Source organism: Hordeum vulgare, chromosome 7H, assembly GCF_904849725.1.
Source record: "Hordeum vulgare subsp. vulgare chromosome 7H, MorexV3_pseudomolecules_assembly, whole genome shotgun sequence".
In the NCBI taxonomy this organism is placed as follows: domain Eukaryota; kingdom Viridiplantae; phylum Streptophyta; class Magnoliopsida; order Poales; family Poaceae; genus Hordeum; species Hordeum vulgare.
The window spans coordinates 118,821,035-118,847,923 of NC_058524.1; the positions used below are offsets into that span (position 1 = coordinate 118,821,035).

Here is a 26,889-nt window from a genome sequence, read left to right on the forward strand (position 1 = left end):
ACTCTCAGAAGGACTGCGGGTTGAATACCTAAAACCTCAGGGGCCTTTCTGCAAAACGGCCTACGATCGCGAGACGAATGACAGAAGTCATCGGTGCTTTATTATTAGGATTAGGAAGAGATTGTTCGGTCGTTACTCTCGTTGTCTGTTGATTTTATTAATTTATTATAAAGTCGTGTTGTGTTGTGGCCTTTCCTTAAAAGGAAATCTTTTTCAAACCGCCTATATCTTCTTTCTCAATAAAAATAAATAAATAATATCCGCACAAGTACTCTTGCTACTCAGCACAGCACCCCTCACTCGATCGTCTCACCGTCCCCTCCTTCCTCCGGCGAGATGCTCCTCTCCGCCCATGGCGCCCGAGTCCTTCCCTCCCATGGCGCCCGAGTCCTTCCCTCCCATGGCGCCTTCGCATTTGAGAAGCCCATTCCCCTTGCTCTCGTACCTCCCTCTCCCCGGCTCCCACACTACGCCCTTGCCGAGAAGACGCCACCTCTTCCTGCCCCCTTCCGCGACTCCGTCCGGCGACCCCGCGCCTCCTCCGGCGAGGAGGTCGTCCCACCCGGACAAGGCGTCGGGTGAGGGCGAGTGGTGGAGGAAGGCGGTGCCGCCGGGACGCGCGGGCCCTCCAGCCCCGTCCCCGAGGAGCCGCTGTCGACGCCCCGGTGGAAGGCCAGGCGGCAGGCGCGCGCTGCGTGGCGGAAGGCCATGTCATTGGTGCCCAGCCCTGCTCAACCTGCTAGTCCTCATATTCGGTATGGACGTATTCGGCTCCCCCGCTCCGCATTTCTGATATGCACTGCACGCTGCACACCACCTGTTCGATAGTATTTCAGAGAGAAATGGCAAGGGGAGGGATGTGTCATATGTCGGGTGATTTCTTCTCGGATTGGAATGGTGAGGTTTATTTCAATACGACAACAGAATTGTGTCGTACCTGCATGCTAGTCAGCTAGTGTGCACGGAAATATACTTTTTGGAATACATATACCGTACTATGGCTTCATTCATGGATTAATAGCTTAATCTATGAAATGGACATTTCAGGTATAAATTGTGTGATTGCAATTCGCACATAATACTGTTGCGAGCGTGTTCAGTATATTCTATGTATTTTGTGATTGCGCATACCTTCTCATGGATGTTGTATCTATCCTTTTTGCCTGGTATAGCATGCCAATTCTCCTCTTTTTCTTCTCTAAGGCTCTACCATCAAGTATTGAGTGTTACTGTTATATTTCTTTAGTGCTTGCTTACTAAGAATAGAAGTCCATGCTCCATTTTCCGATTATTGCACATAAAATGAGTGTCAATACACTATACTATAGTAGTGTGATTTGGAAAATGTGAATCCAATTTCAGATGAACAATACAAGTAAATTCGCACCTCGCTACCCTATTTTAAATGTGATGAGTACTGCTGACCACTTCTTGTCTGAGATTTTCTCCTGAATAGTCAGCTGAATTGAACTTTCTTTTTCTACCAGCAAGCAACATTTCTATTGTCAAAGAAGCGCCAACTATGTTGGATCCTGACCTTCTCAATATCACACGCTTCACTATTGCGGCCATTCCTTTTGTGCTATTCTTGTTGAAGTCAATCAGAGACATGCAAGTTGTTATTAGGGGCGTAGAACTGGGGATTTGGGTAACCTTGGCCTACCTCACTCAGTCTATTGGGTTAGTTACTGCTGATGCTGGTCGTGCATCTTTCATATCCGCCCTCACCGTAAGATCCTTTCTCAAGTTTAGTCCATAATGTATTCCATATAAGATATGGTGTATGTTCTTTACTCAAACTGGTAGAGGCTAGGGTTCTACCAGGTCTCGGACGTAGGTTGTAGGGGTGGAAGTGCGGGCTGCGAGGTTGGGGACACCGGCGCCGGCGGTTGGGCGCCGTCGCGGCGTGAGAGAGAGAGAGAGAGAGAGGCGGCTAGGGTTTGGGGCTCTCGTCTCCTGAGGGAGACGACAACAGAATATACTATTTATTGTCTGCTTAATATCGAAGGGGTACATGTGTTTATATAGGAGGACAACCTCCACTAAACCCTAGATAACTTGGACTCTAACTTGGACTCTAATATAACTTGGACTCTAATATAACTTGGACTCTAAGATAGGTAAGATAACTTGGGCTAAGCCCGTAATTAACCCTGCCCATTGGGCCTCCTCCGTTGGTACGTTGTACCGGTCATAACATCTCTCCCCGCCTTCTCAAACAGCTCGTCCTCGAGCTGAACATCTGGAAACTGCTGGCGGAAATCGTCGAGCTTCTCCCAAGTCGCTTCCTCCTCTGGCAGGCCGGTCCACTGTACCAAGACATGCCAGACGCCGCGACGCTGTTGCGCCTGCAGCACCGTCGCCACCTGTGCGGAAGCTGGAAGGAGGCGGCCATCCGAAGTAGGAGGAAGGGCCGGCGTCGTTGCAGGAGGGTCCCCGCGGTAGGCCTTCAGTAAGCCGACATGGAAGACGTCGTCGAGGCGAGAACCAGCTGGCAGCTCCAAGCGGTATGCGAGTGTGCCGACACGCTCCAGCACACGAAAGGGACCGGCGTAGCAAGGTCCCAATTTGCGCTTGGAGCGCGGGTCCAGAGACTGCGTGGTCCTGTGGAGGAGGCGCAGCCACACCCAATCGCCCACCGCGAACTCCGCCTCACGATGATGAGCATCGTAGTACTTCCGAGCCAGCTGCAGTGCTTGGAGAAGACGCTGGCGTGCCTCAGCCAGAATGTCGTCGCGGGTGCGGAGTAAGTCGCCCGCCGTCTCGGACCGAGCCGTCCCAGGCTCGTAAGGGAGCATCGCCGGAGGTGGGCGCCCGTAGACCACCTCGAAAGGCGTGGTGCGCAGGGCGGAGTGATAGGAGGTGTTGTAGCAGTACTCCGCCCACGCCAACCAGTCCACCCAAGCTCGTGGACGATCACCAGTAACACAGCGCAGGTACATGGCGATCACCTTGTTGACCACCTCGGATTGGCCGTCTGTCTGAGGGTGGAACGCCGTGCTCATGCGGAGCTTCACGCCCGCCAGTCAAAAGAGATCCCGCCAGACATGTCCCGTGAACACGGGATCACGATCGCTGACGATGGACGACGGAAAACCGTGGAGGCGGACGATGCCGTCGAAGAAGGCCCGCGCCACGGAGGCGGCTGTATATGGATGACCCAGGGCGATGAAGTGCGCGTACTTGGAGAAGCGGTCAACCACCGTGAGGATGACGGACTTGCCGCCCACCTTGGGAAGGCCCTCGATGAAGTCCATGGAAATATCCGCCCACACCTGGGAGGGTACGTCCAGCGGCTGCAGTAGACCCGTGGATCGTAGTGTCTCCGTCTTGTTCCGCTGGCACGTCACGCACGACCGCACCCAGTCGCGGACCATCGCGCCATCACCGGGGATGTAAAAATCAGCACGGAGAGGATGGAGAGTCTTCTGCACGCCCTCGTGCCCTGCAGAGTGCGCCAAGGTCAGGACCTGGTGGCGCAGGTCGCCATGGTCGGGCACGAAGATGCGGCGGCCATGTAGGAGCAGCCCCTCGTCCAAGCGCCAGGGCTCGTCCAGCTCGCCGGCGTCAAGGCGCTGGCGCAGGCCCTGGGCGTCCATGGCCGTCGAAATTGCCCGGCGAATGTCGTCGATGAAGGCGAAAGATGGCCCGGAGCGAATGCACATGATAGTGCCAGCCATGGCGACGTCGTCCGCGACATCCTCAGTGTCGCGGCGGGACAAGGCGTCGGCGACCGTGTTGAGACGGCCGGGGCGGTACTCAACAGTGAAGTCGAAGCCAAAGAGCTTGCTGATCCACTGGTGTTGCGGAACTATGGAGAGGCGCTGGTCCAGCAAGAACTTGAGGCTGTAGTGGTCCGTGCGCACACGGAATGACCGGCCCCAAAGATAAGGCCGCCAGTGGCGCACCGCCTGAACCAACCCAATAAGCTCGCGCTCGTAGGCCGCGAGCTTGTGATGGCGAGCGGCGAAGGGGCGGCTGAAGAAGGCGAGCGGTCCCTCGCCCTGGTGGAGGACGGCGCCGAAGCCGATGCCAGAGGCGTCGCAGTCCACCATGAACGGCATATCAAAGTCCGGCATCTGGAGGACGGGTCCCGTCGTGAGCGCCCGCTGGAGAGCCTCGAATGCCGTAGTCGCCTCCTCGTCCCAGGAGAAGGCGTCGCGTCGAAGGAGACGCGTCAGTGGCGCGGCGATGAGGCCGAAGTCCCGGATGTACTTCCGGTAGTAGCCGGCGAGGCCCAAGAAGCCGCGGAGCGCCCGCGGTGACCGTGGGATCGGCCACGCGGCGACGGTGGCGACCTTGTCCGCGTCCATCGCTACCCCGTCCGCCGAGATGACGTGCCCCAGGTACGCGACGGAGGTCGTGCCGAACGAGCACTTCGAGCGCTTGAGGTGAAGACGATGCGCTCGAAGCTCGTTGAAGATGATGGCCACGTGTTGTAGGTGCTCCGCCCAAGATGCACTGTAGATGAGAATGTCATCAAAGAAAACAAGCACAAAGCGACGCAAGTATGGGCTGAGCACGTCGTTCATCAGGGCCTGGAAGGTCGCCGGCGCGTTGGAGAGGCCGAACGGCATCACCAGGAACTCGAAGTGGCCATGGTGACTGCGGAACGCCGTCTTCTCGATGTCGTCAGGGTGCATGCGCACCTGATGGTAGCCCGAGCGAAGGTCGAGCTTGGTGAAGAAGCGCGCTCCGTGTAGCTCGTCCAAGAGCTCATCCACGACGGGGATGGGGAACTTGTCCTTGGACGTCAGGGGGTTGAGGGCGCGGTAGTCGATGCAGAAGCGCCGTGTGCCGTCGGGCTTGCGCACAAGGAGCACCGGGGCGGAGAACGGCGATGTCGAAATCCGGATGATTCCCTGCGCGAGCATGACCGCCACCTGACGCTCGAGCTCGTCTTTCTGCAGCTGAGGGTACCGGTACGGACGCACGGCTATAGGTGCTGTGTCCGGCAGCAGGTGGATGCGGTGGTCACAGGGCCGCGCGGGAGGGAGGCCCTGTGGCTCGTCGAAGATGTCGCTGTGCTGCTGCAGGAGGTTGGCCAGGAGGGGATGCGCCTCGCCCAGTGCGGCCGCCATCAGCTGGAGTTGTGGAGTCACGGCGCCGGAGCCGCCGATGCCTGTCCACTGAACGCGACGGCCGCCCTCGCGCTAGAAGATGAGGGACAACACATCGAGGTCCCAAAGGATGGGGCCGAGAGTGGACAGGAAGTCGATGCCGAGGATGAAGTCGTAGCAGCCCAGGTCGATGCCGACGCAGTCGATGGAGAACGGCTCGTCGCCTATGAGGACGGGAACCTGCTGCACCACCCCCTGGCAAGCAAGGCGGTCCCCGTTGGCGACGGTGACGCTGAACTTCTCCAAGCCCGCCGGTTGGAGTGCGAGGCGGCGCATGGCGTCCCCGGACAGGAAGTTGTGCGTCGAACCCGTGTCCACGAGCGCGGTGAGACGCTCCCTGTTGATCGTCACCGGAGGCAGCATCGTCTTTGCCGTCTTGATGCCAGCCATGGCATGAAGGGAGACGACGAAGGCGATCGTGTCGACCGGCCCATAGGTCGTGACGCCGGCCTCGGAGAGTGTGGTGGCGTCGAGCTCCGCGGTGAGGGCCTCCACCTCCGCGTCGTCGACGGTCTCCAAGTAGAACAGGCGGGCTCACGTATGACCCGGCGCATACGGCTCGTCGCAGTTGAAGCACAGGCCCTTGCGGCGCCGCTCGAGCTGCTCGGCCGACGTCAAGCGCCGGAAGGTGCGTGTCGGCGCGGGGGCAGCCGCAGTAGCGGCCGGCAGGGAGGGGCGTGTCGGGGTGGCGGCCGCCTGGGCGGGGCGGGTCGGGGGACGCGTGCCGCGGCCCGGGAACGCCTGCTGCAGGGCGTTGGCGCGCTGCTCGTACGCGCGTGCGTAATACATGGCCGTCTGCAGGTCCTGGGGGTCGCGCATCTCGACGTCGATGCGGATGTGGTCGGGAAGGCCGCCGACGAAGAGCTCGGCTCGTTGGCGAGCCGTGACGTCAGGCGCATGGCAGGCCAACGTCTGGAAGCGGTCGGCGAAGTCCTGCACCGAGGTGGTGAAGGGAAGGCGACCGAGCTCGGCCAAGCGGCTCCCACGTATGGGGGGGGGGGGGGGCGAACCGGAGGAGACACAGGTCGTGAAAGCGCTCCCACGGAGGCATCCCGCCCTCGTCCTGCTCGAGGGCGTAGTATCAAGTCTGGGCGGCGCCACGGAGGTGGTAGGAGGCGATCCACGTGCGGTCGGACGCCATGGTCCGCTGCCCCCTGAAAAATTGGTCGTTCTGATTGAGCCAGTTCAGGGGGTCGACGGTGCCGTCGTAGGTGGCGAACTCCAGCTTGGTGAAGCGGGGTGGCTGCTGCACGTGTGGCGATGCCGCGTAGGTGCCCTCGTGACGACCCAACGCGGCGGAAGGAGAGTGCTGCGGCACCACGGAGCTCCCGGCGTACGGATCAGTGTACCCGCCGAACCCCCCGAAGGTGGGGGCGGGTGGCTGCAACACCGTCGGTTGTAGTGGCGCCGTCGTGTAGGTCGGCGTGTCAATCCACGTCGGTAGCGGGGACGGCGAAGGCGGCCACCGGACCTGGGTGATCGGCAGGCCCTGGGGCGCGACAGTGGCCGGGGGCGGTGGCGCGAAGGGCGCCGCCGGCGGAGGCGGTGGTGGCGGGGTTGCGTACGGAGCCTGGAGGAAAGTCCGGAGGTTCGAGACCGCCAGGTTGAGGTCGCGGATCGCCGAGGACATCTCCGCCGGGGAGAGGACGGGGGCGGGTTTAGCCGCCAGGGCCACGGGACCGAAGGCGGCCGGACCTGAGGTGGCCAGCGGCGGCGAGTGGTGCGGCGGCTACGGCTGTTGCGAGGTGGCGGGGAAGGCGGTGGTGGTGGGAAGGTCCGACAAACTCATCGAACCCAAGCTACCTGATACCAAATTGGTAGAGGCTAGGGTTCTACCAGGTCTCGGACGTAGGTTGTAGGGGTGGAAGTGCGGGCTGCGAGGTTGGGGACTCCGGCGCCGGCGGTTGGGCGCCGTCGCGGCGTGAGAGAGAGAGAGAGGCGGCTAGGGTTTGGGGCAGGAGACGACAACAGAATATACTGTTTATTGTCTGCTTAATATCGAAGGGGTACACGTGTTTATATAGGAGGACAGCCTCCACTAAACCCTAGATAACTTGGACTCTAACTTGGACTCTAATATAACTTGGACTCTAATATAACTTGGACTCTAAGATAGGTAAGATAACTTGGGCTAAGCCCGTAATTAACCCTGCCCATTGGGCCTCCTTCGTTGGTACGTTGTACCGGTCATAACACAAACATATTCAGGTGATCATTGTTCCTTTCTTGGATGGTATTCTTGGAGCAGAAATACCTGCATATACATGACTTCGAGCATGTTTATCAGTTCTCGGGGTTGGTATTCTGGAGTTAAGTGGTTCTCCACCATGTGTAAGTCGACTATCTACATGTAAAGATCCACAAGTTATTCTGAACGTTTTTATTTGTCTTATGGCTTATAATACTGTTCTGTGTCAAGATTAGTGTGCTTTAGAATTTGAGCTCTGAATTAGTGTGCTTTAGAATTTGACCTCTGTATTCTTGATTCACTAAGTTGATAATAACTGCACAACTTGGACATATCATGTATGGCTCTAGCTCCATTGGCAGTGACTACCTGGCTAGATAAGCCATGAATGGTGTATTGTTTTTTTAGCTGTACAGTAGGACAAAGCCCTGCTGCAACTTTTCTTTATTTATTTTGGTTTTGTATTGGAATGAACCATTTAAATATTGCAATTGCATCCCCAATCCCCTTTCTTCCTCTCGAATCTACTATGTTTTTCCTGAATCTTTAATTTGATCTCCCTCTTTGTCAAAGTCATCCCTCATGATTGTTGCATGTACCTTTGATTGATTTTGTCTGTGCGTACAGTCTTTAGGTTGGTGATCTTCTGACCCTCCTTAGTGCCTTTTGTTTTGGAATTCACATGCTCAGAACCGAGCATATTTCCAGGAAAATGAAGAAAGAAAATTTCCTAGCCCTTGTTGGATGTCAGGTTAGTTATCGATAAAATTTCAATGCTTCTCTTGCATTTATCTTGTGAAGATTTTCCACTTTCTTCTCGATGAAGTGTTCTAAAAATGGGTTTAAAATCAGGTTGCTGTCGTAGCTGTTGTCTTGGCAGTCTCGTTCATTGTTAAATGCTTCCTCCAGAATGTGGTACCCTGGAAGTTAAAATCACGGACGCCAACAGAGTTATTCAGTATGATGTCATCGTTTCCTTGGCTAGCAATACTATACACAGGCATAATCACAACAACATTTTGTTTATGGGCAGAGGTCAGTAACTAGTCTTGCAATGTCAATTCTTTTCAGTTTGGTGTCAAAGATTTTTATTGGAATACCTTCTTTTTTACCTGTTATTTTCCTGTCATCAGATTGTTGCTATGCGTGATGTATCAGCTACAGAAACTGCAATAATTTATGGTCTGGAACCAGTATGGGGTGCTACTTTTGCATGGGCAATTCATGGTGAGAGATGGGACATTACTGGACTTATTGGAGCTGTCTTCATCCTAGGTACTTATTCACCATCCACCACATTCTCAGCTACATTCTGCATTACGAATTTTCAATGATGAAAGTTGATGATTAGTTGCAGTACAAACCATCAATGTTCCTTCACTGTTTGGAAATGTAGGGCGTAGTTTGGCCATCCAAGTTCAAATTTATGCAACTACTAATATGAGAATATGTGGGTTATGTTAAAGCACAATAAGGCTATGTTTTTCCAAAAGTACTTTCTTGTGACTGTGTTTTGTAATATTATACTTCAAACTTGGACAATAAATTTAACACCTTAGGTTTCCTACAGGAGGGAGTAGTTCCCAGAGCGAAAATATTGACTCTTGTTTTTTTTTTTCAGCCGGTAGCTTGTGGTTCAGGTACTGGGGTCATTTCTTGATATTGATGTATCAGAGGACAGTTACCAGATGAATAGCTGATTCACAAATCGCAAAAATACGAGGATTTCATATGATAACATATGATCAGTACTGCGACGTAATACGCCAAGTAGCTAGCATGACACTGCAACAAGATCTAACTACAATTATGGCCAGTTGCACATGGAATGGAAAGCTCACTAGGCTGACAACAATAGGGGTGGCTCACCAGTGGCCTGGGCAACTGATGAAAACAAACTGTGGTGCGTGGTGACGTGGAGAACACAGCTACAGAAAATGGGGTTGTGTATAACTCGACTAAACGCCTAGGATAGTCTGATTTCGTATCAAAAACATTCTAAATACTGTTTTCTCTCAATGTAAATCAATCCACATGATGTAGTATGTATAATAGATTAGTTCATGCTGATTCTGCATCAACCTTTATTTTAATACGCTATTGTTCATTGTCAACTAGATATATGTCCATAAAACTAGATTGTACTAACTGACACATAGCTTACAAATTCTCCATGGGATCAGAACCGCACCTACTATGCTTGGGATCAGACGGCATATTCCAGCCCAAGACACGAAAAACAAGATTATACTCACAGGAGTAGTATATATCGTGAAACAGAGCAGAAGTACCATTGCAGGCTCACAGCAGCAAGAAGTAGAGCCACAGTTTTAGATTGCATGAACAAGTGGAGCAAATTCCTCAAAGGTACATCTGTGGCTACCCTCGCACCCCTTTCAGCTCCTATCAATGCAATAACACGCAAGCTTTCACGTATTCCTGAAAAAAGTAATGCAAAATAATAATAATTCAAATAACAAATACTTTTAGTTTCTAAATGAAAAGATAATTCAAATATACAGCTTTCAAATATAACAACATGCATGCTAAAGATAATTCTAATAGTACCATCAATAGATTTTTTATTTATTTTTGCAGTTGATCCATATGCATCTTTTAAATATAACGAGATGCATGCTAAAAATAATTCCAATAGTCGAACTGAACAAGGAACCGTGCCAAAACCGAACCGAACAACTGACCACGTTGGAACTGACCGTACACATGATGATCTAAACTTTTAGCAATTATGTCTGCTTACCTGACCTGAATTCTGCATTTGAGTAGTCTAAGAGCATCTCCAATAGATGATATAAATTTGAAGATGTAAAACTGGGTTTTGTATAATTTAAATCACCAAAATGTGTTTTTTACATCTCAAAAAAGAGCCAACTCTAACAGATGAAGTATATTTGTGACGTAAAACTCCAACCCCAATAATTGATGTAAATGTGAAGATGTAAAACCAACCGATGGCCGCGTGAATGTGTACAGCCACTGTGCAGTTGCACAATTTGAAATAAAAACATCCTGAATTAAAATTTCAAATTTTCACGTGTCCACAATATTAAGTTATTACATAATTCATCAAATCCATAAAATCAAATGCATCACAAATCAATTCCATAAAATCAAATGCATCACAACTACAACATGTGCACAATACAACTAACAAATAATGAAACTCGGCGGTTCTTTTGCCATGCCATTTTCAGTGCTCCTTCATCAAGTCTTTCTGAAGTTTATCATGTGTATCCGAATCTCGATTTGCAAGTATATGCGGCTATTTGCTTCAAAGGTCATCGGTGGAGCTTCTCCATTGGCTAAATTGGCAAAAAAGAGTTGCCGGTCGAGCACATGGATATCGTTGCAAGATCCAGACATCCCAAAATCTGAGTGCCAAATCCATGTTTCTTAACCAGCAACGACCTCGAGAATGATGTTGGCATCCTTCGAGCATTTCTTGAACTGTCCATGCCATACTTTAAAACAATTCTTCCACTTTCAGTGCATGCAATCGATGGACCCAAGCATATCCGGAAACCCACAGACTTCGTTCCTCTTCAAAAGCTTCTAAATATCCTAAACATTGGGTGCTCTCAAGTACTATGGACCTACCATTGTCTTTACAAATTGTTTTACATAGAAGATAGAAGTGCTCTTTGCCATCATCAAATTGTCATTGATATAATATGTCGGAACACCATAGGCCATCATGTGCAAAGCGGAAGTGACCTTCTGCTCGGTACTATGTTCAAGCAAACTGGCATAATTCCTTCTCTGCTTGAAGGATCGGCATGCTACTTCCCGGAAATGCAAATGTGGATGAACAAATCTTTGGACATCCTAAATTGGCGACGAAAGTACCTCTGAAAAACGGTGGTGTACCAAAGTAGTTGCGCATCAACCCATTCTCTCTGGATGAACTCACGACCAAACACGAAACCGTCATGCTTCGACTTCTTCCTCTTCTGCATCGCCACTAGCGTAGCAATGTCCTATTCTTCGGTCAAATCAAATCCTCATAAACAAGTAATCGACCATGAAAAAGGAGCCACACGAGCTCATATACAATGCTTAAATCACAATCAAACTACATCTTCGTGCCCGATAAAGAACCCTTCAAGTTTTGCATGTTTCTTTACCTTGGGGGAATTTGCTCGAACATGGCTGCCAGCGGTTACGAGCTACAGGCGCGTGCTGGTGGCCCTGTCCCTTCTCTGACCGCGGTTGCAGGCGCGACGCGGGGGGTCCGACTCGAGGCTATTCGTGTTGGTCAGTTGTGATGTCTCCTCGCACCTCTGGTGGGTGGAGGGCTAGACCGTGAGGGGGAGGGGTTTCCCCTTGTCCCGGTCCGGTTTGGCCGTCGCATGGTGGTTACATCGGTCGTCGGGTCTCTTGTCGCGACTTGAGTGGCGGTATGGTGCGATGGTGGTGGTGCCTCTCTTCTTTCCGGTTCGGTCCGACGGCGTGGGGTGCGTGCGCGATGGTGACGGCCATGATTGGGAGCTCATGCTCGAATGGACCGGTGTCAGGCCCCGGACGGGTCGAAGCTTCGTTCTGGGTGGACGATGGTGGCCTCAGTCTGGGTGGTGGCCTTAGTCTGGGTGGATGATGTTCTAGGTGAACAATTTTCAAATACTCGTTCAATATTTTTAACACTTATTCAAAAAAATTCTAATACTCATTCAACAATTTTTAAAGCTCGTTCAACATTCTTAGTACTTATTCAACATTTTGAAAAACTTATTCCATTTTTAATACTTATTCAACATTTTCTAGATACTCGTTTAATATCTTCTGAATACTCGTTCAACAATTTTTAATACTCATTCAACATTGTTAAATACTTGTCCAACTTTTAACACTTATTAAAAATTTTCAAATACTTGTTGAACCTTTTCCTAATATTTATTTAACATTTTAATACTTATTAAACATTTTTCAAATACATTTCAACATTTTTCAAATGCGTTTTTAAAGAATGTTTTTGCATATATATGTACAATATTTTAAAGTATAAATAAAAGTACAAAAATAAAGCAAAAAATGAAGAAGAGAGTAATTGACCCATGAGTACCCTAGAAAAAAACAAATTGACCCATGAGCTATGGCCCGCCCAGTCCATAGCCCATACAACGCCCGGCAGGCCACCATCGATGGCAATTCCTATTTTGATACTCGTTTTGGGAACCTTCTAGCACGTTACCTCAACTGGTTACTTCTGTTTCTTTTCTTTTGCCGTTTTTTTCATTATTCCTGTTTCTTTTTTCTTTCTTCCTTTTTTTCAGTTTTTTCCCTTTTCTATTTATTTTATTTTACAGTTTTTTCGTTTTTATTTTTCAAAAAAGTTTGAAATTCCAATATTTGTTCATGATTTCCAAAATTGTTCATGTTTTTAAATTTTGTTCTTTTTTTTTTCCAAATTTTGCTCATGTTTTCAAATTTTGTTCACTTTTTACAACTTGTTCACGAAACAAAAATTGTTTAGCATATATCACAAAAATGTGCATTGTGTACTAAAATATTGTTCACGTATATCACAAAATTCTAAATGTGTATTTAAAAATTGTTCAGCCTATATCACAAAAATGTTCAATGTTTATTAAAAATGCTTCAGCATATATCACAAAAATGTTCACTGGGTATTTAAAAATTGTTTAGTGTATATTTAACATTTTTTCAGCATGTATAAATTTTTCGTATTAAATTGATTTTTTTCAAAAAATATTCATATTTAATTATTATTTTTTCAATTTCAAACATTATTCGCATGTTTTAAGAAACTTGTTCACATTTTTTGCCAGAAATGTTGGGTTGTTTTTGAAAAAAGGGATGCCGCTCTTGCTAGTACTTAAGAGCATCTCCAACAGCCGTGCTATACAAGCGCCGCGTCGTAAAAAAGGCTGTATTTAGCGCGCGCGCGACACGGCGGCAGCTCCAGCGGGCGTGCAAAAACTGCGCGCGCGCCATTTCCAATTGAACGCGCTGGCCGAAACACAATCCCGCGCCCATTATTTGCTGCGCCGGCTCCCGCGTGCGCGACTCTCCCGCGCTCGCTCCTTCTTTCTTCTGCGCTTTCTCTTGCTATCTCCTGCGATGTGCATTCTCTGCGCTCGCTGTACACTCTCGCGACCAGCCCATCCGACCGCGCCGCCGCCCCCATCCGACCGCGCCGCCGCCGCCGCTCGCGCCACCGTTCGGCGCTGCACCGGCCTATCCCCGAGCCGCCCGCGCCCGCCGGCGCTTCCCCGGCCTGTCTCCGCTGCGGTCGCCGCCCGCGCCCCCCGTTCAGGCGCTTCCCCGGCCTCTCCGCGCCGCCGCCCGCGCCCCCCGTTCAGGCGCTTCCCCGGCCTCTCTGCGCCGCCGCGCTTCCGCCCCACCCCTCCTAGTCCAGCCGGCCCTCGCGCGCCTCCGACGTCCGAGGAACAGCGCCCCACCGCTCGCTGCCGCGCCGCGCCCGCAAGGTGTTCGACAAAACGCCTACAAGGTATGTATTGCTTCAAATTTATGAATTTGGTGCATGTTTTGAATTGTAGTTTTTTATAGTATAGTATTGAACATTGTAGATGAGTTCGTCGTATGCTTCTTCCGAAGAAGAATTTGATATGGAAGAGGAGGAGGATCTTGCAATGATCATAGCTACGCATATCAATAAAAAATCGAAGCACGGTGGTTCGGTTATGGGTCGGGAAATTTTTTGGAGAGATAGGATTGATGCCCATAACAGATTGATGAAGAACTATTTCGTGGAGAATCCCACATACCCGGAGTCGTATTTTCGTCGCCGGTTTAGGATGAGCACAGACTTGTTCAAGCGCATTGCAGAGAAACTTGCGAGCCATGACCGGTTTTTCCAGCAAAGGAGGAATGCCGCCGGAGAGCTCGGGCATAGCACCTTTCTGAAGGTGACAGCCGCTTTGCGTATGTTGGCATACGGTATCCCGGCTGATTTAGTTGATGATCACTTGGCTATGGGTGAGAGCCAAGCCATCATGTGTGTCAAGCGCTTTGCAGTGGGAATTGTGCAAGTGTTTGGCGAGGAGTATTTGAGATCTCCCACTGCTGAAGACGCCGCAAGGCTATTGGCGATGAACAAATCTCGCGGCTTTCCTGGCATGCTTGGCTCAATAGATTGCATGCATTGGAGTTGGAAAAATTGTCCAAAGGCATGGCATGGGCAATTCCACGGCCAAAAAAGGGTTCCACTATAATCCTTGAAGCGGTGGCCGATCATGAGACTTGGATTTGGCATGCATTCTTTGGAATGCCTGGATCTTTGAATGACATCAATGTTGTCAACCGGTCACCACTGATGAATAAGATTGCGAATGGTGAGTTGCCACCGGTGCAGTTTGTAGCAAATGGCTGTACGTACAACTATGACTATTATCTAGCGGATGGCATCTATCCGAAGTGGCAAACCTTCGTGAAGCCGTTGAAAAAGCCAGAAGGTAAGAAAAATCTAGATTTTCACAATGCTCAGGCGACTGCTAGAAAAGATGTGGAAAGAGCATTTGGGATTTTACAAGCCCAATTTGCTATTGTGAGAGGACCGGCTAGATTTTGGGATCAAAAAATGCTTTGGTACATCATGCACGCTTGTGTGATCATGCACAACATGATCATCGAGAATGAGCGTGGCCAAGATGTAGACTACTCACAGTATGAGCTATTGGGACATCCCGTGCGAGTGTGACGGAGGGCTGAAAGGGTTGCCCGTTTTGTTGCCTCGTATCATGCCATTCGGCGTCCCGCAACACACAATGATCTTCAGAAGGATCTGATTGAGGAGTGGTGGGCATGGCATGGACGACAAAGAGCATGATTTGATTGCTTTATTTGTATTGTATTGTTCATGAACTATTGGTTGTGTTTATTGCATTATTTGTTGTACTGAACGAGAAACTATTTGTTTGAGTTGTAATAACTATTATTGTTGATTTATTTTGTTTGTTTGATCGTTTTTTTCATTATTTTTTAAAATGCATATGTGGTTTGTGCCTGCTGCGCGCGCTGCATTTTTGAACACTGCTGGAGCGGCGCGCGCGCGCTGCATTATAGCCAGCGCCTATCCCTGCGCTAAACCAGCCGGCGCGCGCGCGCTGTAAAAATATTTTTTGAACGCGGCGCGAAGCGCGGCTGTTGGAGATGCTCTAAGTACTCGCGTTTTGTTATGGCTAAGAACAACTTACAACTCGAGCGTCAACCGCCGTAGCTTTTATAGCTTGCGGTCAGGAGTTCGACTCCTCGCGTTTCCTTTTAAACCTTGACGTGCAAGTTAAGACTCAAGACGATACGAAACACCATCGACCTCACTAAAAACGAGACTTCGGAGCTGATTCATGTAGAACCAAATGTGAGCGAAAGAACTGAACCAAAGAGCTTAGCAGTTGACCATGAATAGAAATTGACCAGAATCATGAGAAGTTCTACTAACAAGTTTGAAGCTGAGACCTGAGAGAAACTAAACGAAAATACATGAGCCACAACATACAAATTTGCGAATGCAAGGTTCAGAAAATTCATCACAGGAGAACGAAGAATAATTTAGCATCTCCCATAAGGATCAGGCTTTAGTTGATGATAAAAGGCATGAATTCAGCGATGCAAAATAGACACAACAAATTTTTTTTTTGCCTCAAACTTGAATTTGCTCTGCAACTTATGAACTTGAAGTTGTTCTGTAGATTATCACGAGCAGCGAAACAGTTTTGATTTTACGAACAGAGTTACTGCTTATCTACGGCTGCCCAGATCATAACTGCATTATGCTTGCTTATCTGAGACTAATATACAAAAAGATAAGAGCAGTTTTAAGATGGTCCATCACAGGAAACATAGCAGAAGAAGTATAGTGCAGGCGAATGCAAGGTTCAGAAATCCATCACAGGAGAAAGAAGAAGAACAACAGTTTCAGTAGCTTGCATGAACAAGTGGAGCAAATTGCTCAGAGGTACATCCGTGACGACCGTACAAGGACGAACTAATATATCAGCCAGTGAATATCCTCGTATACACTTTGCATACAATTTCAACATCGGATTTAATGGACACTTGCAGACGAGAAGAAGTCGTCGTATCCTCCAAGCAGATTGGCCGCGGTATTGTTCCTCATCTCGTTCTCGAGCGCCTCTTCGGCCTTCCACGCTGCTTCAAATGGATCGAAGAAGCTCGGCGGCAATTTGAACAAGTGGTCGTGTCCCTCAAGTGATGGTGCGTCAAGATCCGGCGCGTCATTGTGCCTCTCCTCCTTCTCAGCATCAGGGAAGGCAGGGTTGTGCATGGCCCGATCCGCCAGCATGACTTGGTCCAAGCAATCCAGGTACAGAGGTTCCTGTTGGTCCATCTCCACGCCAGTTTTCGCTCCAGTGACTTCAATTGGGTCGGCTTCCATCATTCTCGTTAGTTCGTCAATATAAAAACCATATGCTTCCCCATCCTCCCCGAGCGCATCGTCGGCTTCCATCATTCTCTTTAGTTCTTCGATATCAAAGCCATATGCCTCCCCATCCTTCCCGAGCGCCTCGTCGGCCTGCCACTCTGCTTCAGTTTCAGGGACGGCCTCTGGCTCATGCTCTGCTGCTACTTCATCGAGTAGGAACTGCAGCTCCTCGTCTGGTTCAGAGTGGTGAGACTGTTCGATGTTCTCTTCAGCTTCGAGCGGAGAGATGTTCTCTGTAGCTCCCACCCTGAGAGTTTCGTCGACTTGCAGCCCGAAAAGATCTTCCATTGAGCAAGAGAACAGGACCATGTCGTCGTCGTCAGCTTCAGGTATTGACTCATCCGGCAAGAAAACCGGTGCAGCAGCGGTGAAGGATGGTGTGGCAACGCGCATCCTTTTCTTGGGGCGCGGCGGATGAGGATCGGCGGCGGCAGCGGGCGCTGGCCTCTTCTGTGCCTGCATGCTCGCAGTCGCGGCCTCTGGCTGCGATTCTTGAAGCATGTACGCGGCCGATTCTTGGCGAGCGGCGGCAGGAGCATGCTGAGCCAAGTGCATCCTGCAGAACACCTTCACCCCCTCGGCGATGGTGGCCTCAGGCAGCAGGCACCGGTACTCCTCCATGACCCAGCCGGTGGACTTGCCCTTCTTTTTGAACGACAGGTTCTTGACCTCGCCGACCTTGCCTCCCGCGTGGCTGATCTCCGTGGTCTTCTGGATGGTCCAGGTGCCGCCGCCGGCGCTGCGCACGCTCTGGAGTTTGCTCCCGTTCTTGCTCTTGCACGTGGTGAAGAAGAACCGGTCGCCGTTGCTCACGGCCTGCGGCACGGGCGCGTATCGGGCGGCGAGATCCTTGGGCTCGCAGCCGGAGATTTCGACGCTGTGGATGAACTTCTCGACGCCGTGCAGCGTCTCGCCGGAGAGGAGGCGTGGCAGGTAGTAGGTGACGGCATCCACTTCCGTAGGGTTCAGCCGGCAGTGCTGGAAGACGTCGTCGACGTCGAGCCCTTCCATCCCGGCCGGCGTGCTGCTTCTAGCTAGGGATGGGATCGAGGGCTGGCGACTGGGGATTTGGGAGAGGGTGGCGGCTGGATCGGAAGGTGTCGTGGGATGCGAAGGTGTTCTGTACTTTGGTATTTATAAACGATGGACATGCACAAGATGGATCACGCGTCAAATTTCATTTCTCTGAATCCGATTCGGTCCCAGTTTCTCCCGTCAGTCATATCTGAAACTTGCTGCTCCCGTTGCTTTAATTTTTCTAAAATTCTCGGTGAATCCGTGCATGACGTGGTTCTGAACATGTAGAGAGGACAGACGCCGTGCTGATTGTAATTCTTCTTGATTTTGAATAATATACAAGTCCTATTTCTTATCCGGGTCACAACTAAAGTCGTATATTACAAATCTCTCCTTAATAATAATAATCTATATATATACCTACTAATAAAGCAAATAGGGTTTCTGGTCGTCCATTTAAATAAATACCCTCAAACTTGCTATAAATTACCCACTATGCCACCATGAATAAGGAAAACGTCTTTATTTTCTTCGCAAAGTCAATTCGTGTTACATTCTTGTACAAAAACATTACTGATTAGAATCAAACATGCACAAGCAGTTGAGTGGCTGGGGCCTCCTGATTCTATCGCGGAGACCAGAGCTTGAGTCCCAGCCTCCACCATTTTGCCTCCCTTCCTTTTCTCCCACAAATCCTTACCCACATATATATTATTGGGACGGCCAATGTGCGGGGCTTTTCTCCCCTATTTTTTCATTTTATTTTTTGTCTTTTCTTTTCTCACCCTGTTTTCTTTCCTTCTTTCTACCAATTCAGGATTTTTAAATTTTAAAAGTTGTGAGTTTTTGAAAACATGTTTGAGAAATCATAAAATTTATGTGAATTCAAAAATGTTAAGGAAATCATAAAATTTATGTGAATTCAAAAATGTTAAGGAAATCATAATTTTTTGCGGATTAAAAATGTTGGTAGTTTTGCAAAATTGTTCACCAATTATAATAACTATTTGTGATTTGGAAACTGGCCAGAAAAAAAAACATGTTCATGATTTTGAAAAAGCATGAGTTTATTCAAAACATATTAAGGAATCTGAAAACAAATGTCCATGAAATTTCACATTAATTCAAAAACACAAAATTTTAAATTTTGTTCAATTTTTTTTGAAAAAATCTAATCAATTCAAAAAATGTTGGTGAGTAAAAAATTGTTCATGCATTTCAAACTATTCGTCATTTTTTTGAAAAAAACTAAATTTGAAAACAATGTTTGTCGATTCAAAAAAGCGTTCACCGATTCAAAAATATATGTCTAGGATTCGATTGGATTTTTGAAAGTCTTTATATGTCTAGGCGTTGGGAGTAGTTCGTGGTCGATGAGATTTTTTCAAAGTTTTAAAGGTCTCAAGTCATGGTTATTAGGTTAGAACGTGTTGTATGGTTTGCTCCCGTTGCAACGCACGGGCTCTTTTGCTAGTAATAATAAAACAAATACAGTTTTTGGTCGTCCGTCGTGGCAGTTTTGCAAAAACGCCCCCCTGTTTTTTCGTAATCAACCCTCGGCTTCATTAAGTGGAAAAAACATTTTATTTTTTCAAAAAAGCCCCTGCATGTGTAAAATTTCCAGTCACGGGGCGGGCCAGGCAGCCACCGACTCCTCGCAAGCCCCTGATCTGCTCACCGCGCCGCCGCCCGCTCCTCCCGCCGGTCGCCGACCTTGATCCACGCCGGATCTCGCCGCCGGCGAGTTGCCGAAGCCGTCGCCCCGAGCCCTGCCTCCTCCGGAGCTCCGCCCCCGCAAGCAGCCGCGCCGCCCTGCCTCCTGCGCCTCCCCGCGCTCCCTGCCTCTCATTGCGCCGCCGCCTCGCGCCGCCGCAGCCGCGCGCCTCGCCTGCCAGTCCCTCCGAACGCCGCAGCCGCCTGCTCGCCGAGCGCCTCCGCCCCGTCGCGCCCTGGACCGGATCCAGATCGACCCGCCGCCGCCCTGCCGTTGACCGCGCCGCCTTGGGCCGCCACCTCCCACATGGGTCGTGCCAACAATTTTTTCATACATAAAATTATCATTTATGTCCTTATATTTTTAAAGCAAGGCATATATGAGCTAATAAATTAACCACATACAATCAAGTTTACCTTTTGTGTTGTACAAGCATGGGCATATATAAAATTCATTATTTAGGAGCACACGACGAGTTGTGGTGGCTAGAGCGCCTATTCCCTTACAAAACAATCCCTGATTGCCACACTTTTTTCCATCCCTCATTTTTACTATTTGTTATGTAATAAAAAGGCACATATGTATTGTATTGTCCCACATCGCACCCTTCCACAGAATACCATCAACTTATATACTTTTACCACTTGATATCAATATAAGCAGCCCAGAAAATATGTATGGAGTTAATCCGTCTCTCCATAGAAAGAAAACTTATGGGATTATTGTGGGGGAGATTACCGAGGGAAATAAAAAGACCAGGAGACGGAGAAAATTGTGGGGTTATGAAGAGAGACAGATCGGGAGAAAATTGACACACAAAAGAAGATGCCATTCTTAACCTTTTCAAAGGTGGACACGCTGGAGGTGGTATGGAGGAAAATTGTAAAAAATATTCACAATTAAAAAGTTGTTTGCAAATAAAAAAAATGTTCTTGATTTTCAAAAATGTCAAAAGATTGTAAAAGTGTTCATGAATTTGAAAAATATTCACGATTTCAAATATGTTTAAGAGTTTAAAAAATATTCTTGATTTCACGGAATTGAGGATGATAGTGTATCTCGGTGATGCAGCAAAATGTGATCATGATCATTAAATATTATGATTTTTTTCCCGTTGCAACGCACGGGCCCTTTTGCTAGTTATTATAAATGCCTGTTCGGAGCCCCAAAGGAAGACAACTTCACACTGGATGAGTCTCGAACAGAGGATATACCCCATGTTTCAAATGAGAAAAATAGCTTACTTACTATACTCTACTCAAAGGATGAGGTGAGAAAGGCTGTTTTCCAAATGAAACATAATAAGATACCTGGACCTCACGGCTTTCCGGTTGAGTTTTATCAGAATTTTTGGGATGTCACCACGTCTGATTTATTACAATTGTTCGCATGTCTTCACGATGGATAACTAGAGTTGTTTCGTCTCAATTTTGGTGAGATAATTATATTACCTAAGGTTAATGAGGCTAAAAGGATTCAACAATATAGACCTATATGCCTCCTTAATGTTAGTTTTAAAATATTTACCAAAGTCGCTACGATTCGATTGAACAGTGTGGCAGATCATGTGGTTCGTCCGTCTCACATGACTTCTATGCAAGGTCGTAATATCCTGGGTGGGGTGCCGATCTTACATGAAACAATTCACGAACTACATAGGAAAAAGTTGAATGGGGTAATTCTTAAAATTGATTTTGAGAAAGCCTATGATAAAGTGAATTGGTCTTTTCTTCAGCAAACACTCAGAATGAAAGGTTTTTCTTCTGAATGGAGAGCGTTAATAGATAGCTTTGTTTTGGGAGTAAGTGTAGCCATCAAATTCAATGATGATACTAGAAAATTCTTTCAAATGAAAAAGGTCTTAGACAAGGTGACCCGTTATCGCCAATGCTATTTAATATAGTGGCTGATATGTTGGCCATCTTGATGGAACGCGCAAAATCCGTGGGCCAAATTGAAGGTGTGATTCCACATCTAGTCGATGGTGGTTTATCGATTCTTCAATATGTCGCTGACACAATTCTTTTCATGGAACATGACATCAAAAAAGCTCGTAACTTAAAGTTGATTTTGTCAGGATCCGAGCAACTTTCGGGTCTTAAGATTAATTTCCATAAAAGTGAATTGTTCTGTTTCGGCGAGGCTCAAGAAAACACCGCCTTGTATGCTGAACTTTTCGGCTGTGAACAAGGCCAATTTCCTATCAACTATTTGGGAATTCCGATTCATTATCGAAGACTTACAAATGTGTAATGCCCCGGAGTGTAACTTGCCATATTTGGAACCTTGATGTATGTGGGACAATCATGTCATTGCCATGTGAGATATATGCATGTGTTATTTCATGTGATGTTACTTTGTCTTCCCTTTGCATTCTTGCATTCATTCCATTCATGCCTTCTGGTGTTTGTTGTTGTTGTGGTTCCTTGGATGTGATATGTGATGATGATATTGTTGGAATTATGCCCTAGAGGCAATAATAAATATAGTTATTATTATAATTCCTGTATCAAGATAATCGTTTATTGTCCATGCTATAATTGTATTGAATGAAGACTTATATACATGTGTGGATACATAGACAAAACACTGTCCCTAGCAAGCCTCTAGTTGGCTAGCGAGTTGATCAAAGATAGTCAGGGTCTTCTGATTATATACAAGGTGTTGTTGTTTGATAACTGGATCACGTCATTAGGAGAATCACGTGATGGACTAGACCCAAACTAATAGACACAGCATGTTGATCGTGTCATTTTGTTGCTACTGTTTTCTGCGTGTCAAGTATTTGTTCCTATGACCATGAGATCATATAACTCACTGACACCGGAGGAATGCTTTGTGTGTATCAAACGTCGCAACGTAACTGGGTGACTATAAAGATGCTCTACAGGTATATCCGAAGGTGTTCATTGAGTTAGTATGGATCGAGACTGGGATTTGTCACTCCGTGTGACGGAGAGGTATCTCAGGGCCCACTCGGTAATACAACATCACACACAAGCCTTGCAAGCAAAGTGACTTAGTGTAAGTTGCGGGATCTTGTATTACGGAACGAGTAAAGAGACTTGCCGGTAAACGAGATTGAAATAGGTATGCGGATACTCACGATCGAATCTCGGGCAAGTAACATACCGAAGGACAAAGGGAATGACATATGGGATTATATGAATCCTTGGCACTGAGGTTCAAACGATAAGATCTTCGTAGAATATGTGGGATCCAATATGGGCATCCAGGTCCCGCTATTGGATATTGACCGAGGAGTCACTCGGGTCATGTCTGCATAGTTCTCGAACCTGTAGGGTCTGCACACTTAAGGTTCGACGTTGTTTTATGCGTATTTGAGTTATATGGTTGGTTACCGAATGTTGTTCGGAGTCCCGGATGAGATCACGGACGTCACGAGGGTTTCCGGAATGGTCCGGAAACGAAGATTGATATATAGGATGACCTCATTTGATTACCGGAAGGTTTTCGGAGTTACCGGGAATGTACCGGGAATGACGAATGGGTTCCGGGTGTTCACCGGGGGGGGGGGGGCAACCCACCCCGGGGAAGCCCATAGGCCTTGGGGGTGGCGCACCAGCCCTTAGTGGGCTGGTGGGACAGCCCAAGAAGGCCCTATGCGCCAAAGGATAAGAAATCAAAGAGAAAGAAAAAAAAATAGGAGGTGGGAAAGGAGAGAAGGACTCCACCTTCCAAACCTAGTTGGATTCGATTTGGAAGGGGAGGACTTCCCCCCCTTGGCTCGGCCGACCCCCTTGGGGCTCCTTGAGCCTCAAGGCAAGGCCCCCCCTCTCCCACCTATATATACGGAGGTTTTAGGGCTGATTTGAGACAACTTTGCCACGGCAGCCCCACCACATACCTCCATGGTTTTTCCTCTAGATCGCATTTCCACGGAGCTCGGGCGGAGCTCTGCCGAGATCAGATCACCACCAACCTCCGGAGCGCCGTCACGCTGCCGGAGAACTCATCTACCTCTCCGTCTCTCTTGCTGGATCAAGAAGGCCGAGATCATCGTCGAGCTGTACGTGTGCTGAACGCGGAGGTGCCGTCCGTTCGGCACTAGATCGTGGGACGGATCGCGGGACGGTTCGCGGGGCAGATCGAGGGATGTGAGGACTTTCCACTACATCAACCGCGTTCACTAACGCTTCTGCTATGCGATCTACAAGGGTACGTAGATCGGAAATCCCCTCTCATAGATGGACATCACCATGATTTGTCTTCGTGCGCGCAGGAAATTTTTTGTTTCCCTTGCGACGTTCACCAACAGTGGCATCATGAGCTAGGTTCATGCGTAGATGTCTTCTCGAGTAGAACACAAAAGTTTTTGTGGGCGGTGATGTGCCTTTTGCTGCCCTCCTTAGTCTTTTCTTGATTCCGCGGTATTGTTGGATTGAAGCGGCTTGGACCGACATTACTCGTACGCTTACGAGAGACTGGTTTCATCGCTACGAGTAACCCCGTTGCTCAAAGATGACTGGCAAGTATTGGTTTCTCCAACTTTAGTTGAATCGGATTTGACCGAGGAGGTCCTTGTATAAGGTTAAATAGCAATTCATATATCTCCGTTGTGGTGTTTGCGTAAGTAAGATGCGATCCTACTAGATACCCATGGTCACCATGTAAAACATGCAACATCGAAATTAGGGGACGTCTAACTTGTTTTTGCAGGGTATGCTTGTGATGTGATATGGCCAACGATGTGATGTGATATATTGGATGTATGAGATGATCATGTTGTAATAGATAATATCGACTTGCACATCGATGGTACGGCAACCGGCAGGAGCCATAGGGTTGTCTTTAAACTAAAGTTTGTGCTTGCAGATGCGTTTACTATTTTGCTAGGATGTAGCTTTAGTAGTAATAGCATGAGTAGCACGACAACCCCGATGGCGACACGTTGATGGAGATCATGGTGTGGCGCCGGTGACAAGAAGATCGTGCCGGTGCTTTGGTGATGGAGATCAAGGAGCACGTGATGATGGCCATATCATGTCACTTATGAATTGCATGTGATGTTAATCCTTTTATGCACCTTATTTTGCTTAGAACGACGGTAGCATTATGAGGTGATCTCTCACTAAAATTTCAAGACGAAATTGTGTTCTCCCCGACTGTGCACCGTTGCTACAGTTCGTCGTTTCGAGACACCACGTGATGATCGGGTGTGATAGACTCAACGTTCACATACAACGGGTGCAAAACAGTTGCACACGCGGAACACTCGGGTTAAGCTTGACGAGCCTAGCATGTGCAGACATGGCCTCGGAACACATGAGACCGAAAGGTCGATCATGAATCATATAGATGATATGATTAGCATAGGGATGCTTACCACTGAAACTATACTCAACTCACGTGATGATCGGACTTGAGCTAGTGTAAGTGGGTCATGAACCACTCAAATGACTAGAGAGATGTACTTTTTGAGTGGGAATTTAGCAAGTAATTTGATTAAGTTAAACTCTAATTATCTTGAACATAGTCTAAGTCCACTTTGAATATATTTGTGTTGTAGATCATGGCTCACGCGACAGTCACCCTGAATTTTAATACGTTCCTAGAGAAAGCTAAGTTGAAAGATGATGGAAGCAACTTTGTAGACTGGGCTCGTAATCTTAAGTTAATCTTACAAGATGGGAAGAAGGATTATGTCCTTAATGCTGCGCTAGGAGATGAACCACCCGCTATGGCTGACCAGGATCTTAAGAACGCTTGGTTAACACGTAAGGAGGACTACTCAGTAGTTCAATGTGCAGTCTTGTATGGCATAGAACCGGGACTTCAACGTCGCTTTGAGCGTCATGGAGCATATGAGATGTTCTAGGAGTTGAAGTTCATCTTTCCGAAGAACGCCTGGATCGAGAGGTATGAGACCTCCGATAAATTCTATGCTTGCAAGATGGAGGAGAATTCGTATGTCAGTGAACATGTGCTTAAAATGTCTGGGTACTCAAACCGTCTAGCTGAGCTGGGGATTGAACTCCCGCAAGAGGCTATCACTGACAGAATCCTTCAATCACTGCCGCCAAGCTATAAGGACTTTGTGTTGAACTACAACATGCAAGGGATGAACAAGTCACCCGGCGAGTTGTTTGCGATGCTGAAAGTCGCAGAGTCTGAACTCCGTAAAGAGCATCAAGTGTTGATGGTGAATAAGACCACTAGTTTCAAGAGAAACGACAAAGGCAAGAAGGGTAATTCAAAGAAGAGCGGCAAGCCTGTTGCCAATCCGACGAAGAAACCCAAAGCTGGACCTAAGCCTGAAACAGAGTGCTACTATTGCAAGGGTATGGGTCACTCGAAGCGCAACTGCCCCAAGTATCTGGCTGATAAGAAGGCGGCCAAAGAAAAATCAGGTATATTTGATATACATGTTATTGATGTGTACTTAACCGGCTCTCGTAGTAGTGCCTGGGTATTCGATACCGGTTCTGTTGCTCATATTTGCAACTCGAAACAGGAACTGCGGAGTAGGCGAAGGCTGGCGAAAGATGAAGTGACGATGCGCGTAGGAAATGGTTCCAAGGTTGATGCAATCGCCGTCGGCACAGTTTCACTTCAGTTACCATCAGGATTAGTTATGAACTTGAATAATTGTTATTTAGTGCCTGCGTTGAGCATGAACATTATATCTGGATCTTGTTTATTGCGAGACGGTTACTCTTTTAAGTCAGAGAATAATGGTTGTTCTATTTCCATGAGTAACATCTTTTATTGTCATGCACCCAATGTGAGAGGATTGTTCATATTGAATCTTGATAGTGATACACATATACATAACATTGAGACCAAAAGAGTTAGAGTTAACAATGATAGCGCCATATTTTTGTGGCACTGCCGCTTAGGTCATATTGGTGTAAAGCGCATGAAGAAACTCCAAGCCGATGGACTTTTGGAGTCACTTGACTTTGATTCACTTGACACGTGCGAACCATGCCTCATGGGCAAGATGAGTAAAACTCCGTTCTCCAGAACAATGGAGCGTGCCAGTGACTTGTTGGAAATCATACATACCGATGTGTGCGGTCCAATGAGCGTAGAGGCACGCGGCGGATATCGTTATTTTCTCACCTTCACTGACGATTTGAGTAGATATGGTTATGTCTACTTAATGAAGCACAAGTCTAAAACATTTGAAAAGTTCAAGCAATTTCAGAGAGAAGTTGAAAATCATCGTAACAAGAAGATCAAGTTCCTACGGTCTGATCGTGGGGGTGAATATCTGAGTTTCGAGTTTGGTGCTCACTTAAGACAATGTGGAATTGTTTCACAGTTGACACCGCGTGGAACACCACAGCGTAATGGTGTGTCCGAACGTCGTAATCATACTTTATTAGAGATGGTGCGATCTATGATGTCTCTTACCGATTTGCCGTTATCGTTTTGGGGT

General features: G+C 47.9%; 3 protein-coding genes across 3 annotated transcripts; 2 read left to right on the plus strand and 1 right to left on the minus strand.

Annotated features, from left to right (window-relative positions):
- Window positions 1-352: 352 nt before the first annotated feature.
- Window positions 353-8,021, plus strand: LOC123408446. The gene is made up of 4 exons (XM_045101558.1): window positions 353-755; window positions 1,488-1,729; window positions 7,369-7,451; window positions 7,936-8,021. The coding sequence occupies exons 1-3, from the start codon at window positions 353-355 to the stop codon at window positions 7,432-7,434; spliced, it is 711 nt and encodes a 236-aa protein (XP_044957493.1). The 3' UTR covers window positions 7,435-7,451; window positions 7,936-8,021.
- LOC123408447 lies at window positions 8,021-9,401 on the plus strand. The gene is made up of 4 exons (XM_045101559.1): window positions 8,021-8,059; window positions 8,161-8,343; window positions 8,442-8,583; window positions 8,930-9,401. The coding sequence occupies exons 1-4, from the start codon at window positions 8,021-8,023 to the stop codon at window positions 8,998-9,000; spliced, it is 435 nt and encodes a 144-aa protein (XP_044957494.1). The 3' UTR covers window positions 9,001-9,401.
- A 6,887-nt stretch (window positions 9,402-16,288) lies between these two features.
- Window positions 16,289-17,903, minus strand: LOC123408449 (protein NTM1-like 9). Its single transcript, XM_045101560.1, has one exon. The coding sequence runs from the start codon at window positions 17,762-17,764 to the stop codon at window positions 16,355-16,357; it is 1,410 nt and encodes a 469-aa protein (XP_044957495.1). The 5' UTR covers window positions 17,765-17,903; the 3' UTR covers window positions 16,289-16,354.
- Window positions 17,904-26,889: the final 8,986 nt, after the last annotated feature.

What these genes read in the sequence shown, in the direction of transcription:
- LOC123408446 (XM_045101558.1), top strand. Translation starts at nt 353, where the DNA reads ATGGCGCCCGAGTCCTTCCCTCCCATGGCGCCCGAGTCCTTCCCTCCC. An exon ending in CCTGCTAGTCCTCATATTCG is followed by an intron (nt 756 to 1,487) that starts GTATGGACGTAT and finishes TTTTTCTACCAG; the next exon opens with CAAGCAACATTTCTATTGTC. An exon ending in CTTTCATATCCGCCCTCACC is followed by an intron (nt 1,730 to 7,368) that starts GTAAGATCCTTT and finishes TTCTTGGAGCAG; the next exon opens with AAATACCTGCATATACATGA.
- LOC123408447 (XM_045101559.1), top strand. Translation starts at nt 8,021, where the DNA reads ATGAAGAAAGAAAATTTCCTAGCCCTTGTTGGATGTCAG. An exon ending in TAGCCCTTGTTGGATGTCAG is followed by an intron (nt 8,060 to 8,160) that starts GTTAGTTATCGA and finishes GTTTAAAATCAG; the next exon opens with GTTGCTGTCGTAGCTGTTGT. An exon ending in TGGAGCTGTCTTCATCCTAG is followed by an intron (nt 8,584 to 8,929) that starts GTACTTATTCAC and finishes TTTTTTTTTCAG; the next exon opens with CCGGTAGCTTGTGGTTCAGG.
- LOC123408449 (XM_045101560.1), bottom strand. Translation starts at nt 17,764, where the DNA reads ATGGAAGGGCTCGACGTCGACGACGTCTTCCAGCACTGCCGGCTGAAC.